We start from the raw sequence: 20021 nt of genomic DNA, 5'->3' as shown, positions 1-20021 counted from the left end.
CACAGGAGAATACTGTTTCTGTGTAATTCAGGAGAGCATCAGAATCCATTAGTGGATTAATAATGGCCAAACTGACAAATAATTAGAGTAAAGTTTATCACATCAAACACTGTGTATGAGATTAAAGCGCCTGGGAAAAATGTTCTACAGAACATATAAATAATTGCTGTTAGATTACAATGTGCAGCCTCTCCAGATATAAACAATGGGGAGAAGACTTCAGATATCTCAGGTCTCTATAGCAAGCAAAAGTGATGTCCAACTAAGTCATAATAAACCAACATCTGTAGAAAAAACCTCTGTATATTGATAAAGTCATCGAAAATAATTCCATAATAATTACTGTACTATTAACTTTTACACTAGTGAAGGGGGCTAATGTGAGGATAGAAAAGTACTAAACTTTAACACTAGGGGAGGGGCTAACATGAGGATAAATACGATACAAATAGGGGAGGGATTTAATTGAGGCTAAATATGGTACTAAAATTTGAATTAGGGGAGGGGATTAATTGAGGATCAATACAATACTAAACTTTTACACTAGGGGAGGGGGCTTATTTGAGGATAAATACAGTACTAAACTTTTACACTAGTGGAGGGGGCTTATTTGAGGATAAATACAGTACTGAATGTTTACACTAGGGGAGGGGGCTTATTTGAGGATAAATACAGTACTAAACTTTTACACTAGTGGAGGGGGCTTATTTGAGGATAAATACAGTACTGAATGTTTACACTAGGGGAGGGGGCTTATTTGAGGATAAATACACTACTAAACTTTTACACTAGTGGAGGGGGCTTATTTGAGGATAAATACAGTACTGAATGTTTACACTAGGGGAGGGGGCTTATTTGAGGATAAATACAGTACTGAACTTATACACTAGGGGAAGTGGCTTAATTAAAAATAAATACCGTAAAATTCTTAACAGAAATTCTGATGTAAAAGAAATAGATCTGGCTCAATCTGTCAGCCTGGCTATACACAAAACACACTTCTTAATTTGAAGTTCTTGACACTTTGCAAACAATAAGTTATCGTCAGTTTGGGACATACGTTGAATCCATTTCATAGACACTTAAATACATCATAATTCCAGACTAAATATCAACTGCCGGTAAATCATAATTTATCATGTTTTTTAGCACTTGACAACCTTGTTTAAACTAGTAAGCTGTTACGTCATATGTATTCAAACAGAGGAGACAATTTTCGAGCATGTCTACATGTCAGCCCTGGATTTCACCTTGTGTCAATTTACATATCATCCGAATACTTTGTCATGTCAAAATTAATAGCCTTATTCTCATGTAGATTATAATGTACACATGTCAGACGTATATGAATTTGTAGTCTTAATGCACATTATATGCACACACTTTTCATATCCGTTTACCAAGCAATCTGGAAATTTGGTTTTGCAAAGGAGTATAACATACTCTAGAATTTGTCTTAGATTTCACTCTAAATATCATACTATGATTCCAATATCTACGCTTGAAAGAGTACATAAGGTCGCTTGAAAGAGTACATAAGGTCGGAGCGCCCTACTGACAACAGGCAATCAACACTACCTATAGAAATAGCTGTCACTCAAAATATTGCTGACAGAATCGAAAACAAGGAAATTCTTAAGTTGCAGTAGACTACTTATACATTAGTATTTTAAACATATAACAATTATTTTCTAAATCTTATTTTGTTAAACATAATTTCCTGGTACATGGTGGTCAGCGATTTGTGATATTTATTCGTGCTAATATTTACGACTATTTTTAGAAATAGCCGGTTATCATATCTATATCATTGTAAAATTTTAATGACTTCAGTCAAATACAGTTCTTTTCTTCTTTGAAATTTTTCTCATGTTCGTTATTTTTCCAAAATGAAAATATCATCATCCCCTATCAAATGTAACATTTAAGGAAATTTGGGGGAATGTAACACTAAAAAGTTTAAAATCTTGATATCAACCTCTACTCCATATTGGATCGTTATCACATGTTGACCTCATGATCATTAAAAGATTTTTTAATATTCATGAACCTGATATGCTGTTATTGTCAAAACCAACTATTGTAGATCAATAAAACCAGTAAAGAAATTCAATATAGGAAAGTTTTTCAACTTTAAGTTTAAAATAATGAATTAAGTTTTAAGGTTCACCCAGATCAAACCAAACATTTATGATGTAGAATTCTACAGAATAGGTCGGACCACAGAAAAATCATTTATCATCTAAATATTACTTACCAATGTGTGAAATATATATCCAGTTTTGTTTGTTTTGTTTTTAAAAATATTATCCACAAAATGTAGGGAGACACCACCTGTACAATTAAAGTCAACAGCTTCCCTGGTAATTTGTCAACATGTTAATAAAAAGCTTGTACAAATGGTAAATTCGCGTCCGTAATACCTGAATGTACTTTATCCAAAGCTTAGAGCTTGACTGTCATATTGCTCTAAGTCTTGATCTCTTCTTAAAGTTTACATCTATTTTTAGCTCCTAATTCCTCCGATCTGTTTGTGTAACTGTTGAAACTGTGCAATTTCTAACACACCCACACTGATGGGCAGTTTAAGCATGAGTCGCTCAGGTAAAAACAGGAGTTAAATCTTAAAAAGTTCACACCTGTATATGATAACAATAGGTTACATCACTCATTGGCCCTAGCTCTGCTGTATATATTAAACAATCGGAAGTTACAGGTAACTAAATGGAATATTTATACCTTTCCCCAGTATGACACACCTGTATATCACACACACAAACCTGTTTAAATCTGGGCTCTAATGATAACATTGGTCTTCCACTAATCTGGTATTTATCTACGGGATTTTAGACAAGATACCAGTATATACCTCCGTATATACATGCCTGTATTGTCATCAAGTTTTTTCTATGCAAGATCACACAGGTCAATTGGAGTTGTGTCCCTTGATCTGTCACTTTGTGAATTATGTAGACAGCTTAAAAGGCTACATGGCTGTTACATGTTAAGTCCGGCTCATTGACCTCCAGACATTATTCACTAAGGCCAAATGTAAACATGAAGTCAAGTGGTCAATGTTAATGGTTCAACAGCAATGGTAATTAGCTATGGTCAATTCTTGATCTATAAAATGACCATTTGAACAACTCCTATAGATCTGTTCAAAGAGAAATTTTAGAAGAGAAAAACCGACTTGCTACACAGGAATTATGAAGCAGTCTTTTGAAATTAAGGCTTGTAATATCATATTATAATTCAAAAACAAGATTTAAGAAATTCTGCCCCTGCTTAAAAGAAGGTTATTAAGTGATGGATTACTAGGTGGGGGTGTGGGGGGGGGGGGGTTACTGTATGGATTACTGACTATAGGATGGGGGAGTTATGGATCACTGACTACAGGATGGGGAGTTATGGATCACTGACTATAGGATGGGGGAGGGAGTTATGGATCACTGACTATAGGATGGGGGAGTTATGGATCACTGACTATAGGATGGGGAGTTATGGATCACTGACTATAGGATTGGGGAGTTATGGATCACTGACTATAGGATAGGGAGTTATGGATCACTGACTATAGGATGGGGAGTTATGGATCACTGACTATAGGATGGGGAGTTATGGACCACTGACTATAGGATTGGGAGTTATGGATCACTGACTATAGGATCGGGAGTTATGGATCACTGACTATAGGATGGGGGAGTTATGGATCACTGACTATAGGATGGGGAGTTATGGATCACTGACTATAGGATAGGGCGACAATGGTGACTGATCATCATAGACAAAACCTAACAATAGACGAAGTCGTATAGGGGATAAACCAGCTACTTAGACCACTGACAATAATATATCATATTTTAAAAATAGAAGAGAAGATAATTCACCATGTCACATTAAAGTCTTCTCTTTAGTAAATAGTAATTAACTAATGGTAATTATAACACACATACACAGCTATATGATAAACATAAACAAAATCCAAACAAAAAATTAACAAATTAAACAATTAAAAAGAATTGATCGCATGAATAAAGAAATCCCAAACCTTTACCAAGCTCCATCCAATGGAATAATATACATATATCAGAGAATCTTTAAATGAATCACTGACATTTTGATTCTACTGGCATGTTTTTGACAGTCTGAACGCACTACCACGAGGAAGGTCACTCCTACATGCTATGACGTCCTTGCATATTGTATTTTCATGCAAACCATTGTGTATTCAAGTTTCCTTCCTCGGTAGATGGAGATAAGTGTTACACTCTACTGTAGACCATTTGTCCCGCAATAGCTACACACTTAAACATACATTTCTAGTGTAAGGCCACACCAATAAAATCACAATATTTGTGTAACTCATTAAGGCCGCATGGAGTAAATCACAATATTTTTATAACTTATTAAGGCCATATCAACAAAATCATAATATTTTTATAAGTTATTATAAGGACACACCAAAAAATTCATATCTGTACAATTTGTAAATGCGATAAAACATTATACTCATCAAGGCCACATCAGAAAAATAACTATCATAACTTGAAACCACCATGACAACATTTTACACATTAAGGCCAAGCCAACAAAACCACAATATTTGTATAACTTGTACAATAACCTTGCCATATGTCAAACTCGTTAGGCCTTGAATACCCTAAACAAAAGAATTAAGGCTCAACAAATGAAATCACAGTTCTCATTGGACCTTAAAGACATAAATGGTTAACAAGTTCTGAAATAATGTTGATAGGTAAACCTGTTTTAAAAATCCACCTATTTATAGTTGGAACATACATATTCCAGCTATCAATAAAAAAAAAAAAAATTACCTCTATTTTATGCAAACTAAACACAATACGGGAAACAACACAAAATTAACAGGCATGGCCTGAGAATCTAGTCTTTTCCCATACAACCTGCCTTTAGCTGCTCTAACAAAAACACAAAAGAAATGAAACAACTGTTCCCTTTCGATCAACATTGTCGAATATTACACACATGGAGAACTTCAACATGTCACCATTTCTGCTCTTGGTTGGTGTTTTCTGTCAGCCTTCTTGTACAGGATTACATATTTAACACCAGACTTGGAACTGATGTTCATTTGGTTGTAGACTTGGTTTGTTCTCTCCATCTTAGCTAGGAGGTTGCCTAGACTTCAGATAACAGTTTTTGCCATTACATCAAAGTGCTGGGTTGGAGGAATGCTCAGTCTCAGCATTACACAACACTTTACATAAATACCCTGTACACATGGCATGTGACCTGATGATGATAATATTACTTCAGGTAAATGTGAGGTGCAATGTTATATTTACCATATGGTAACTTTCAAATTACAAAAGTCTTTTTTCTAACAGATATTCAACCAGGTATTCAATCAAATGATGCCACATCAGCCAGGTATCCAATCAAATGATGCCTCATCAGTCAGGTATCTAACCAAATGATGCCTTATCAGCCAGGTATAATCTAAACAAATGATGCCTCATCAGCCAGATATAATCTAAACAAATGATGCCTCATCAGTCAGGTATCCACCAAATGATGCCTCATCAGACAGATATCTAACCAAATGATGCCTCATCAGACAGATATCTGACCAAATGATGCCTCATCAGACAGGTACCTAACCAAATGATGCCTCATCAGTCAAGTATCTGACCAAATGATGCCTCATCAGTCAGGTATCTGACCAAATGATGCCTCATCAGTCAGGTATCTGACCAAATGATGCCTCATCAGCCAGGTATCTGACCAAATGATGCCTCACCAGACAGGTATCTGACCAAATGATGCCTCATCAGCCAGGTATCTAACCAAATGATGCCTCATAAGTCAGGTATCTAACCAAATGATGTCTCATCAGACAGGTACCTAACCAAATGATGCCTCATCAGACAGGTACCTAACCAAATGATGCCTCATCAGCCAGGTATCTGACCAACTGATGCCTCATCAGCCAGGTATCCACCAAATGATGCCTCATCAGACAGGTACCTAACCAAATGATGCCTCATCAGCCAGGTATCTGACCAACTGATGCCTCATCAGCCAGGTATCCACCAAATGATGCCTCATCAGCCAGATATCTGATCAAATGATGCCTCATCAGCCAGGTATCTAACCAAATGATGCCTCATCAGACAGATATCTAACCAAATGATGCCTCACCAGACAGGTATATGACCAAATGATGCCTCATCAGCCAGGTATCTGACCAAATGATGCCTCATCAGCCAGGTACCTAACTAAATGATGCCTCCTCAGTCAGATATCTAACCAAATGATGCCTCATCAGTCAGGTATCTAACCAAATGATGCCTCATTAGTCAGGTATCTAAACAAATGATGCCTCATCAGACAGGTATCCAACCAAATGATGCCTCATCAGCCAGGTACCTAACCAAATGATGCCTCATCAGCCAGGTATCTAACCAACTGATGCCTCATCAGCCAGGTATCTAACCAAATGATGCTTCATCAGTCAGGTATCCAACCAAATGATGCCTCATCAGCCAGATATCTGACCAAATGATGCCTCATCAGCCAGGTATCCACCAAATGATGCCTTATCAGACAGGTATCCACCAAATGATGCCTCATCAGTCCGGTATCTAATCAAATGATGCCTCATCAGTCAGGTATCTAACCAAATGATGCCTCATCAGTCAGGTATCTGACCAAATGATGCCTCATCAGCCAGGTATCTAACCAAATGATGCCTCATCAGCCAGGTATCCACCAAATGATGCTTCATCAGACAGGTATCTAACCAAATGATGCCTCATCAGTCAGGTATCCACCAAATGATGCCTCATCAGTCAGGTATCTAACCAAATGATGCCTCATCAGTCAGGTATCTGACCAAATGATGCCTCATCAGCCAGGTATCTAACCAAATGATGCCTCATCAGCCAGGTATCCACCAAATGATGCCTCATCAGTCAGGTATCTGACCAAATGATGCCTCATCAGCCAGGTATCCACCAAATGATGCCTCATCAGCCAGGTATCCACCAAATGATGCCTCATCAGACAGGTATCCACCAAATGATGCCTCATCAGACAGGTATCCACCAAATGATGCCTCATCAGACAGGTATCCACCAAATGATGCCTCATCAGCCAGGTATCCACCAAATGATGCCTTACAGCCAGGTATCTAACCAAATGATGCTTCATCAGCCAGGTATCTAACCAAATGATGCCTCACCAGACAGGTATCTACCAAATGATGCCTCATCAGACAGGTATCCAACCAAATGATGCCTCACCAGCCAGGTATCTAACCAAATGATGCCTCATCAGCCAGGTATCTGACCAAATGATGCCTCACCAGACAGGTATCTACCAAATGATGCCTCATCAGTCAGGTATCTGACCAAATGATGCCTCATCAGACAGGTATCTAACCAAATGATGCCTCATCAGCCAGGTATCCACCAAATGATGCCTCATCTCCTAGGCATCAAGTAACCAGGATTTAATAAAGCCAAGACTTGATGAGCTACTCTATAATATGTTAAACATGAACATCTATGGTCAAACTGCCTGAAGGCAGAGTCAGCAGAAAAGTACAGAGATCAACATATATGACAGTGATTCAAAAACCTTTAAGTTCAACGACCAGTGGTCAAAAATGGTCTCATCTAAACCAGTGACCAAGGTCTGACCATCACTTCGGATATAAACATGCCTACCATGATGTGTGTGGTGACAGGTAATGTTTTGATAATTTGTATTAAATCAAAACCTTACCCAGCAGTCAGATCAAAGGACACAGCCATTTTGAAAGTACAATGTGAACTCGGAATGACCCCTTCTCAAAAATACATCAACTTCTGACTGTTAAAATTCTCAGTTGTTGTAATCTTCTTCAATGATAATTAGCATATAAAAGGTACATAACAATAAAAAAAACCTATAAATTGACAGGACTACATGTTTCTATATCACATATGTATACATTGTATATCATACAGGTGATATACTGTTAACCAAGGACTAATTACGGACAAATTTTCCAGTAAATCTTGAAAGTATTTTTGGCCGAAAAGTCTAAAGTATTTGGCCCAAAAGTCTACATGTACTTTCAACTGTCAAACTTATTTTTACTGACAAAGAGAATGACATAGGTTTCAACAGTCAAGAATATACATCAGAGATGATAAAACAAAATCCTGCAAATACTATACAGCTATATTTACTACAGTCATACTATACAGCTATATTTACTACAGTCATACTATACAGCTATATTTACTACAGTCATACTATACAGCTATATTTACTACAGTCATACTATACAGCTATATTTACTACAGTCATACTATACAGCTATATTTACTACAGTCATACTATACAGCTATATTTACTACAGTCATACTATACAGCTATATTTACTACAGTCATACTATACAGCTATATTTACTACAGTCATACTATACAGCTATATTTACTACAGTCATATACTATACAGCTATATTTACTACAGTCATACTATACAGCTATATTTACTACAGTCATACTATACAGCTATATTTACTACAGTCATACTTTACAGCTATATTTACTACAGTCATACTATACAGCTATATTTACTGCAGTCATACTATACAGCTATATTTACTACAGTCATACTATACAGCTATATTTACTACAGTCATACTATACAGCTTTATTTACTACAGTCATACTATACAGCTATATTTACTAGTCATACTATACAGCTATATTTACTACAGTCATACTATACAGCTATATTTACTACAGTCATACTATACAGCTATATTTACTACAGTCATACTATACAGCTATATTTACTACAGTCATACTATACAGCTATATTTACTTCAATCATACTATACAGCTATATTTACTACAATCATACTATACAGCTATATTTACTACAATCATACTATACAGCTATATTTACTACAATTAAGGTTAAACACCAAACATATATTAGCCCCCTGACATTCAGCACTTTGAACAGCAAACTGAAGATAAATTAATCATCCCAGGACTTCTTTATAGGCATGTGTAGATCTAGAGAGCAAATCACTTCGCGAATTTGTTTAAAACATACCCTCAAAAAGAACATACACAATCTTCATTACAGAATATATCAAGTTTTAAATCAAACTAAAAATCAAACTCCTACATTTGCATTGATGAAAATAACTGGACTACAAGTTAAACCAATGAAATTAGTTGAATACAGTGTCGACAAAAGCCAAAGAAACAAAAAATATAGGTCAGTGTTGTACAGGGATGATAATATAGCTGGAAGGGAGACAACTCTTCTTGCCTTACAGAGATAAATACGCAACACTTATCTATTGATAACCACATGGTTATCACCCAGGTGTAAAATACATCTTAAATGGTATCCAGGAGACAGTTAAGTTGTTATGTATATTATGATCAATATAATTTGTGACAGAAATTGATATTAATGAGGAATTTGATGTCAGTGATCAAATTACCCTATTTAATCTGTAATAAGCCCAGGTGCCCAACTCATAACAGATACATGTAACTGTAATGGGCATGGCTGGGCTTAATACCAGGGATGGGCTTGTCTCTGGATAAATATGGTACTCCAAATCTGATCAGTCATCAAAAAATTCAATGAAAGATATAAACAATATGTGCTTAAAGTCCTGGAAACTGAAGAATGTATCTATATATATGTACAGCAAGCAATATTTCTAAAAATCATTCTTAGTGGGAGGTCATAAAATCATAACAGTAAATTTTTAGTGATTTATTACTTCATAATAGTAAAATTTTGGTGATTTATTACTTCATAATAGTAAAATTTTGGTGATTTATTACTTCATAATAGTGAAATTTTGGTGATTTATTACTTCAAAACAGTAAAATTTTGGTGATTTATTCCTTCAAAACAGTAAAATTTTGGTGATTTATCACTTCATAGCAGTAAATTTTTGGTGATTTATTACTTCATAATAGTAAAATTTTGGTGATTTATCACTTCATAGCAGTAAATTTTTAGTGATTTATTACTTCATAATAGTAAAATTTTGGTGATTTATTACTTCAAAACAGTAAAATTTTGGTGATTTATTACTTCAAAACAGTAAAATTTTGGTGATTTATCACTTCATAACAGTAAATTTTTGGTGATTTATTAGCTCATAGCAGTAAATATTTGATGATTTATTAGCTCATAGCAGTAAATTTTTGGTGATTTAAGTATAATCAATTTTCATATCTAGATGTGGAACAGACAAATTGCCAAATTAAAGCTCATAAAGTTCCTTGCTATTAGATGTGTTAAAAAAAGGAACAGATATTTCTCAAACTTACCTCTTAGATTCAGCGATAGCCATCATCTGAGAAGTATCAGATTTACTCCGTTGTAAGTCTTTCTTGCGTAACACCCTTTTAACTTTAGATCCTGATTTTTTCTCCTTGGAGGTATCACTTCCACCATCTTTAGACATTGCCTTGGCGAGTAGTTCCGAGTCAGATAAATACTCCGCATTATCTAGTAATAAATCATCCAGATTAAAGTCGGGTGACTTCGCGAGTAGTAGTTTTATATCCTGTGGAGTGACAGGTTTGGTTGGAGCTTTCCCATAAAAGGGAGTTCGGGGAGACTTAGTGTCCTTTTCTCCCACAGATCGACTCCGTCTATATTCCGCTGATTTCTCCCCTGTTTTTTTCAACATACGTCTGCTTCTGCCTTTTTCTTTAGAAGAACTATCATCTGATGAACCCTGTTTACGTTCTGTTGCTGTCACACTCAGGGATTTGTCACCCTCTGAAGGCTTCTTGTATTTTCGTTCTAGTTCCCTCTCATTTAAGCGAGATTTTTCCTCCAACTTTTTCTGAATTCTTGCTTCCAACTTTGACTTGGCATCTGTGCTGGCTTGTCGTTCCACACTCTTTCTATCTCGACTCCTACTGCGATCTAACCTCCTGGATTTCTTATCACCCTCTTTCTCCTGTGAAGAAGCAGATGAAGGTTTAGATTGCTGTGCAGTAAGAGTTTCGTTAGCTTTATCAGATGGCTTTGTACCCTCTTTTGGTTTTGTTACGATGTCTGATGCCTCAATCATTTGTGGTTTCACAGAAGAAGAGCTTTCTTTCCCTTTCTTAGATGAATCAGATGGTTTTGTCTCCATCTTAGTAGCTGATACACTTATATTTGCTGTTGATACCGATTTGATGTTTGAATCTTGAGACACTTCTGAGGATTTAGAAGGTACACTAACTTGTTTAGAATCCAACACTTTACTAGAACTTTCTGGTTCATAAGCCACTGGGACAGACTTATTGGTATCTGTGTGTTCCAATGAGGGAGTCTTCCTGTCAGAGGACCGGTTCACCTCCCTGGCACTGGCTATCACTCTTTTGTCAGGACTTCTCCTGGAGGCAGCGACCTTCTGCTCTTTCTTGGTGTCTGTAGCTTTGACCTGTAGCTGAGTTGTAGACACCACAGGCTGAGCAGACGATGACAGCTTGTCAACTTTCACTGTCCCAACAGATGTCGCTGGCGTCACTTCTTTAGCAGCCGTCTGGACAGGTGCTGCTGGTGTTACATCTTTAGAGGAAGCCTGCACAGGGGCTGGTGGCTTCACATCTTTTGTGGAAGTCTTGACAGACATCGCAGGCTTCACATCTTTTGTGGAAGTCTGGACAGACATCGCAGGCTTCACATCTTTTGTGGAAGTCTGGACAGACATCGCAGGCTTCACATCTTTTGTGGAAGTCTGGACAGACATCGCTGGCTTCACATCTTTTGTGGAAGTCTGGACAGACATAGCTGGCTTCACATCTTTTGTGGAAGTCTGGACAGACATAGCTGGCTTTACATCTTTTGTGGAAGTCTGGACAGACATCGCTGGCTTTACATCTTTTGTGGAAGTCTGGACAGACATCGCTGGCTTTACATCTTTTGTGGAAGTCTGGACAGACATAGCTGGCTTTACATCTTTTGTGGAAGTCTGGACAGACATCGCAGGCTTTACATCTTTTGTGGAAGTCTGGACAGACATCGCTGGCTTTACACCTTTTGTGGAAGTCTGGACAGACATCGCTGGCTTCACATCTTTAGCGGCCACCTGCACTGCCGGTTTCACCTCTTCCACTGAGACAGGATCCTTTTGTTTAACTTGAGTTACAGTCTTTGGTTTAGAAGGTGGAAGTACATTTTGATCCAGAACTACCGGCTTTGTTTCCAATTTATTAGATTCACCTGCTGCAATCTGAGACCTAACCACTGCCTTAACATCCTTGTTCTGATTGGTCAATGGCTTCTCAGATACATCCTTGGAGAACTTGGAGACAGACTGTTTCTGATCCTCCTGTGACAAAGCCTCTTGTGTTGCTGTAGCTGGCACTCTTTTTACTTCCAATGCACTCTTCTGTGTAGGTAATTCTTGTTTTTTATCCAATGACGATTGCTTCTGAATGTGACTGGACAATGTAACCTTCGTCTCTGATGGTTGAGGAGCAATATGAGAAACAGAAGACACCTTCCCTGAATCTTCTGGATTCTCTCCCAACATCTCCTGTATACTTCTCACTGACGACCGCTGATAAGGTGATTTCTTGGTTGGCTGATGATCCGTCTTGCCTTTTTGTCCATCAGTTTTAAAACTTTCCACACTTTTTTGGACTGTTAATGTGGAAGACCTTACAGTAGTCTCCCCTATTTCTTTATCATCCTCCTTCAGAAGTCAGTTTTTGTTTTGAAGCCACTGTTTCAGTTTTTTGGGACGCTGTTGGTTTTATAGCCACAGTTTCAGATTTTGTTTTAGATGCATCAAATGGTACATTTTTCACAGTGGGTGGTGAGGGCCCTGAAGAGGAAGAAGATTGACTTTGGGAGTCTACATCTTCCTCGCCATCCTTATCAAACAGCTGCGGTTCAGGCGTACCTCCCAAAGCAGCTGGGATATTAGGCAGTTGTCTTCTCTTTTTCTGTGGCTTATCATCTTCTGTACTGTCTTGTCTTTCCAATTTTTCTTCTGGTTTTATACTCAAAAGTTTCCCACTGTCGAACTGTGACTCTCCGTAAAGAAGACGTTGTCGTCTAATTTCAAGGGAAGACAACTCCTTTTCAGGATACCCATCCTTTCTTTGTACATCTTCCTCAGTTGTTGTAGGAATGTTACCCTCATTGAAACGTTCTCGAAATTTGGAAAATTTACTGGCAAGGTTCACATTCCCGCCTTGTGTATCTCTTTCAGGGCTTGCTGTCAACCTCGGTGAACTATCTCTCAGACTACTTGAACGTGATATTATAGACGTGACAGATTTCTGAGGAGAATTCTCCCGTAAACTTCGTGACCTTGCCAGTGTAGAAATATCCTCATTGCTTCCATTAGCTCGACTGGCAGCAGTGGTAAATAGCGAAGGAGCAATTTCAGACATTTTGACATCTTCACTTTCTTTGTCACTGTCACCGAATTTAGCAGCAATAAAAGCAAGCTGACGACGACGTTCATCTTTGTACAGAGCAATTCGTTCCATACGACTTAACTCCATATTTGACTGATTTTCACCTTCTTGTGAGATGCCATTTGAGGAAGCTGAATCCTCCTCTTCACCTTTAGAAAGTAGACTCGCAACATCTGTGGTCTTGGCTTTGACTTGGCCGTACGGCCGTTGTGTCCTTATAGAAGACTCACTAGTCTCTTTTGTCTTCTCTTCCTCATTTTCTGGTTTCTCATTTTTCACATCTTCTTGCACATGATTGGACTTTGACCGAACATAATGTTTAATTTTTCTAGATTTCAAGTCACTTGGTTTAACACAACGTGCTTCTTCTAGACTTTTCAGACCTTCATCTTCCTTTGTGTCACTCTTTGATGTTGGGTCAATGTCCTGTTGTGCTTTCATATCTACTTTTGATGTTGATTTTGTGTCAAGTTTTGATGCTGGTGTAGTTTTTGTGTCAAGTTTTGATGCTGCTGTTGATTTTGTGTAAAGTTTGGATGCTGGTGTTGTTTTGGTGTCAAGTTTTGATGCTGGTGTAGTTTTTGTATCAAGTTTTGATGCTGGTGTAGTTTTTGTATCAAGTTTTGATGCCGGTGTTGTTTTTGTATCAAGTTTTGATGCTGGTGTAGTTTTTGTATCAAGTTTTGATGCTGGTGTTGTTTTGGTATCAAGTTTTGATGCTGGTGTTGTTTTGGTATCAAGTTTTGATGCTAGTGTAGTTTTTGTATCAAGTTTTGATGCTGGTGTAGTTTTTGTATCAAGTTTTGATGCTGGTGTTGTTTTGGTATCAAGTTTTGATGCTGGTGTAGTTTTTGAGTCTATTTTTGTTGTTACATTTGTGGCAACCTTTGATGTTGCTTTTGGATCAAGTTTGGGTGTGGATTTAGTTTGAAGATTATCTGAACTCCTTCTGTCTTGTCGTTTTGTACCGTTGTTTACATCCTGATTATATGCGATATCAGTCCGAACAGTAACAGTCTCCTGTGATGGCTTAATGTCTCTGCCACTTTGCGATACATTTGTGCTAACACTTTTCTGAGCAACATTGATGCCCTGTTTAGATTTAGAATTGGATGCTGAAATATCCACTGACATCACCTTAGCTGTAACTTTCACATCCACATCGGCAGGTTTATCCTCCATCTTAGATTTTTGTTCTTGTTTTTGTTTTACACTTTCTAACATTTTCATTCTAATTTTGTCTTTTTCCTCTAGTCTCTCTTTCAATCCTTTATGTCGTTTGATTTCAGTACTTTTACGTTTCTCTCCTTCCCCAGGCAATACACCTGTTGAAGAAACACTTGGAGTTTTCACTTGTTCCTGTCTGATGTCAGAAGATGTAGAGGACGATGATAGCCTCTTTGAATGCCTTTCTGCAGGCACAGGTCGTTGAATTTCCGAAGAAGATTCTTTCTTTGCAATAACATGTTCCTTTTCTAATCTTTTATCCTGCTCTAGAGCTTTCTCTACTCTCTTGCTAGTAATTTCTGATGTTTTTAAAGTATCCATATATCTTGAGCGAATGTCATTAGATTCTTTCCCCTTATCTTCCATTTTCTTCTGTTCCAAATCTTTACGAGACATAGCACTACTAGACTTCTGTTGATCGGATAGTTGGGAGGATGTAAAAGATGACTTTGGATCTAATCTAGTTGATTCATGCTCTTTTTCCTCTCTGGAAGACCATTTTCTTTCCAATGAAGCCTTTTGGTCAGTAGAAGACACAGATGGCTTAGAAGGATATTTATCTACAAAGACAGAGGATGTGTCAGATGAGGTTGAAGCAGTCCTCACAGAGGAAGTGGATGCATGTCTCATATCCACAGATGAAGAAGAGGACCCTGAACGAGTATCTGACAAAGACCTAGCAATGAGACTAGAGTCAGATGGCTCCCTTAAGGGATATTTCTTTTCTAAAACCATCCCCAATCGAGATCCATCTTTCTCATCTCTTGAAGAGTAACTCCTGCTAAGTGAAGTTGACAGTTTGGGATCAGACTGGGACGAAATCTTATCAGTTCCAAGGTCATGACCTCCAGGAGCCCTAGCAGACTGAGACCTATTCAAAGGTGAAATTGTCTTTGAATCAGAAACTTCTTCATCTCTCCCGACTCTAGAAGAAAATCGACTAGAATCCGATCCAATTCTGGCTGCAATCCTTTGCTCCAGAGTCATGGGTTTACTATCAGACCCTAGACGGGACTTGCTATCAGAATCAGAACCAAGCCTTGAAGAAATTCTGTCATGACCAGCAGGGGAATCTTTCAATTCTCTGCCTGAATATTTTCTTTCCAAAGAGGAAAGATGTAAATCCTGATTTTCAGCTGATCCAAACCTTGTTCTAGGAGAATCAGAATCCCATAACCGATCTGCCTTGAACGATAATGGTGAAATTACACTTTCTCTTTTATCAACTTTGACATCTGTACTAGGAATTGGTGTTTCTTCTCGACTGCTCTCCTTTTCTAGTTCTTTTTTCCGTTTAGCTTCTGCATATTTTGTCCGTAAGAGGGGACTATCCCTTTGAAGAAGAATTTTTTTCATAGCCTCTGCACTAAATGCTCTTGTACCGTCCTCCAGTGAATTGCCTTCCTCTACGGAATCTACACTAGAACTTTTTGGAGGTAACTTTGCGTCTTTTAACCGCTGTAATCTATCTCTTGCAGTTTCTGTTCTACTTTCACTTTTATCACTAATCCTACTTTCACTTTTATCACCAATCCTACTTTCACTTTGTATGGAAGATACATTGTCTTTTTCCTTGTTTTCATTCGCTTCTGATTTTAATCTTTCTCTTTCCTTTGATTTGTTTTCACTCATATTGAGAAACTCTCTACGTCTCTGTTCACGTTCAAGACGTCGCTTCCTCCACACTGGCATTGTATCTGCCTCAGCATCGACTGAACCAGTTTGTTCCATCACTGGATGATCTGCTTTAGCTTCTCTTTCACTTTGTGACCTTTGAACACCACCCCTTGGAGATGACAAATGCTGACCTAACCTGTCCGATAATGCACATCTAGAAATCTCATCGGTGTCTGTCTTGGAAAGCGAAAGTGCTGCCTCATTTTCATTGATAGTGTCTTGTTTCTTACGCTGGTATTTACGTTTTATTTCCGCTATAGGATCTCGTTCTTCTGATTCCCTTCGGGACGAAGCTAGAGAACCTTTCTCGGAATCAGATTTGTCCTCATCACCGTAGGAATCACGGTATCTACGATAGGAGGCTTTGTACAGTGCGATATCATCATCTTTGTTGACACCATGTTTATAACCTAAAGGTTCATCGTCATCCTTGAACTTTGACCCATGATATCTGCGTCGAACCCCGTGAGAGTCTAGATCTTCTTCCTTTGGTTTGTCTCTCAATGTTACATCTGTTGATCTGTCTGTGTAGTCACTCCGGCCATACCTGAAACAAAGAAATATAATCCAATCATCTGTGTTGACAAGAATTAACTATGGCTGTATCTAAGTATTAGTAAAATATTCTGACAATTTACTTTAAAGAAAAAAACTTATCTACATCTATCTCTTTTTTAAGTTAATAGTATTGAAATATCTGTGTAAAATAAAAGAAATGATATTTTAAGTCTCAAAGAAGGGGAGAAACTTGTGAAGCAAGCATGTACATCAAAATGATCAGGGTAATGCACATGTGATGTTGAACATAGAAATGTACATGTGACCATGAACAGGGAAATGTACAGATGACCTTGAACAGGGAAATGTAATTGTGACCTTGAACAGAGAAATGTAGAAGTGACCTTGAACAGGGAAATGTACATGTGACCTTGAGCAGGAACATGTACATGTGACCTTGAACAGGGAAATGTACATGTAACCTTCAACATGAAAATGTACATGTGACCTTGAACAGGGAAATGCACATTTGACCTTCAACAGGGAAATGCAGGTGGGACAATGTGACCCTGAACAGGAAAATACAGAGGTGACAATGTGATCTTGAAATGCCAACTAATTATGTAAATGTAAACAGCTGTTTTGAGGCAACATTTCATCACATACTAAAAGTATGACAATAACAATATATGTCAAAGGTTTTAAGACGGATCAGGCCAAAATTAGGAATGCTACACTCTGTATATGATGCCTATATTTACAGAAAAGGATTATCTCCCCTTTCGTGGATGTAGCCATATATTTACTTTCCATTCAACCAGACTTCAGGTATTAGGTATTATCGAAAATCTTAATACAAGTACTATATGAACATTTTCAAACAAAACTTAGCTTTTTTTGGCTTAATACCAGAGTTTACTTTTTTCTTTTTTTACGAAAAAAAATATTCAATGAAGTTTGTGAATGTTGTTTGAAAATGATCACCTGAGCCATTAACAAGCCTACAGGATGTTGAGACCATTCAATGTCAAAAGAATTAATTTATTAATAAATTGCATGCTGATGAGGAACGTCAAAGAAAAAGAAAACTATTAAGAAAGTATTTAACTTTCCCAAACATTATTAATGTGTCAAGTGAAATTGATTTCTATTGGGGGAAAATGACATATCTACACATACATATGTGAAGATAGAATCTGTATACATAAGGAAATCTATAAAATAACTGTTATATATTCAACATTAATTCAAGTATGTAGGCCATATTAATTGAAATCATAAATCAATTAGAAAAATCTTCAACATGTGAGGTAGGGATGTACACAAAATTAACATATGAGGCTATTGTGTATACATTTGAACTTATTGCTATGCACTGAACGACTCATGTTACTTTTGATTCTGACATCAGGTAATCTAACTGAAAGATGACAGAAAAAAAACATGTAAGTGTTTGGCTATCATTTAAGGTTGATGTCAAGTCAAGTTTTATGGCTACAATAAATGTTTATACTGAATTCCTTGTACCATTTATAATACAATTTATGTCAGAATTCTTATCTTAGGAATCTGTTCAGCTAGCAACACATTTCGTTTTATGACCCAATTATAAATATTCTACATATATGGAGGATTTTTAGTGAACAAAGGGAACATTTCTTTTAATTGACATCAATTTGTATTGTATGAATTGGCTATAACCAATGGAAGTTCACAAAAGGTCAAAAGGGCCTGAACTTTTGTTAAAGACACTGTTTGTAGACTTTGGCCTCTTATTGTGATATATGATATACTTTAACTGTACTAAAAATAAAATATTTTGATTTCCTTCAACAATAACATAATGACATTTTTAATTGTGACATTTCAATCTTGAAGTGAATACCAAGGTCACCAGAATCAAAGTATATATACTTTGTACACCTATGTTTTCACATTTCATCATTTTTGCAGGTTTATATTTCACAACTAAGAAAATAATTCACTGTAATTTTTCTTACATTCATTTGACCTTTGAAAATAGGGTAAAGGCTACAGTGACCTAGTTACAGACAATACACTTGCAGGCCTTAGTTTCTACATGATATTTTTAAACAGTGAAGGGAAAACAGGGGCTATCAAGTTAGTTTAGATGACCTTGACATGCATTCCAATTCACTGGGGTCAAATGCAATAGAAAATGCAATTAGCTTATTACAATCAAATATGAGAATGTGTTTGGTCAGTAACATGTTAAGATGATTGATTTGTTAACCTTGAACTCACTTTCAATGTCACACAGGTCAAACTCATTGCCAAACATCTTCAAATTATATCTACTGACATATGTGACAAGATAACATGAGCGAGGATGATTCTGTTCTTTTTTGGGGGCTGAAAGGCTTTTTTTTAGATGAATGATAAGGTTTAATACTGATAGTTAGGCAATGCAAAATTAAAAAAAAAAAAAAAATTTAAATTACCTAGAAGATGAGCTGTACCCTAGATCTGAACTCCCTGTCCGTGGGCTAATGTATCCGCGCGAGTCATAACTGGACAGGCCTGATGTATCATAACTCCTCCCACTATCTAGGCCACGCCCACTGTCGTAGCCCCGCCCACTTTCCAGACTATAGTCAGTAGCATACTGATGACTCATGTCGCTGCCATAACTCCCAGTTGACGAGGATGTATCATATCTAGAGGATGCTCCAAGGTCGTGTGACCTTGACCCAACATCATATGACCTTGCCGATGAATCATAGCTGCGTGGGGTATAGCTGCTGTCATATGTTCGGCCATATCGTGACATTGCGTCGTACGTGGATAGACCACTGCTGTAGCTGCTTAGAGCTGGCCCTGAAACAAACATTCAAATGACCATGATTACAATTTAAGAGTTTTAGGTAACAAGAATTGTACTGACTGTCATAACAAAGGATTGACCAATACAACAAACATTTCACTGATCATGATAACAAACATTTACCTGACCATGATCACAAACTTTTCACTGACCATCAAATCAAGAAATTCACTGGCCATTACAAGCAATGACCACCAATTACCAGAGCTTTCCCTGAATATCTATCTAACATTTAAATAATATACCATGATCATGGGCAGTGCTGAAAATTAAGTCTCTATCAGTTTTTTATGTTTGGAATTTTTATAACAAATGATAAATGGCA

The 20021-nt window shown here is 37.2% G+C and overlaps 2 protein-coding genes across 7 annotated transcripts in view; both read right to left on the bottom strand.

The window, feature by feature from the left end:
* LOC117317266 (supervillin-like) overlaps nt 1–12702 on the bottom strand; it is a 118325-nt gene extending 105623 nt beyond the window's left edge. For all 5 annotated transcript variants that reach the window (XM_033872004.1, XM_033872006.1, XM_033872005.1 and 2 more), the window contains exon 1: nt 10348–12702. In XM_033872004.1, the coding sequence (XP_033727895.1) occupies nt 10348–12554 (2207 nt within the window). In that variant the 5' untranslated portion in view covers nt 12555–12702. The remainder of the gene's footprint in view (nt 1–10347) is intronic.
* The window catches only part of LOC117317267 (nucleolar protein dao-5-like), an 84981-nt gene continuing 77649 nt past the window's right edge, over nt 12690–20021 (bottom strand). For both annotated transcript variants that reach the window (XM_033872009.1, XM_033872010.1), the window contains exons 3-4: nt 19314–19689; nt 12690–16900 (exon numbers count right to left, since the gene is read on the bottom strand). In XM_033872009.1, the coding sequence (XP_033727900.1) occupies nt 12709–16900; nt 19314–19642 (4521 nt within the window). In that variant the 5' untranslated portion in view covers nt 19643–19689 and the 3' untranslated portion in view covers nt 12690–12708. The remainder of the gene's footprint in view (nt 16901–19313; nt 19690–20021) is intronic.

Source organism: Pecten maximus, chromosome 19, assembly GCF_902652985.1.
Source record: "Pecten maximus chromosome 19, xPecMax1.1, whole genome shotgun sequence".
Lineage (NCBI taxonomy): Eukaryota > Metazoa > Mollusca > Bivalvia > Pectinida > Pectinidae > Pecten > Pecten maximus.
This window is presented reverse-complemented; position numbering and strand designations above follow the sequence as displayed.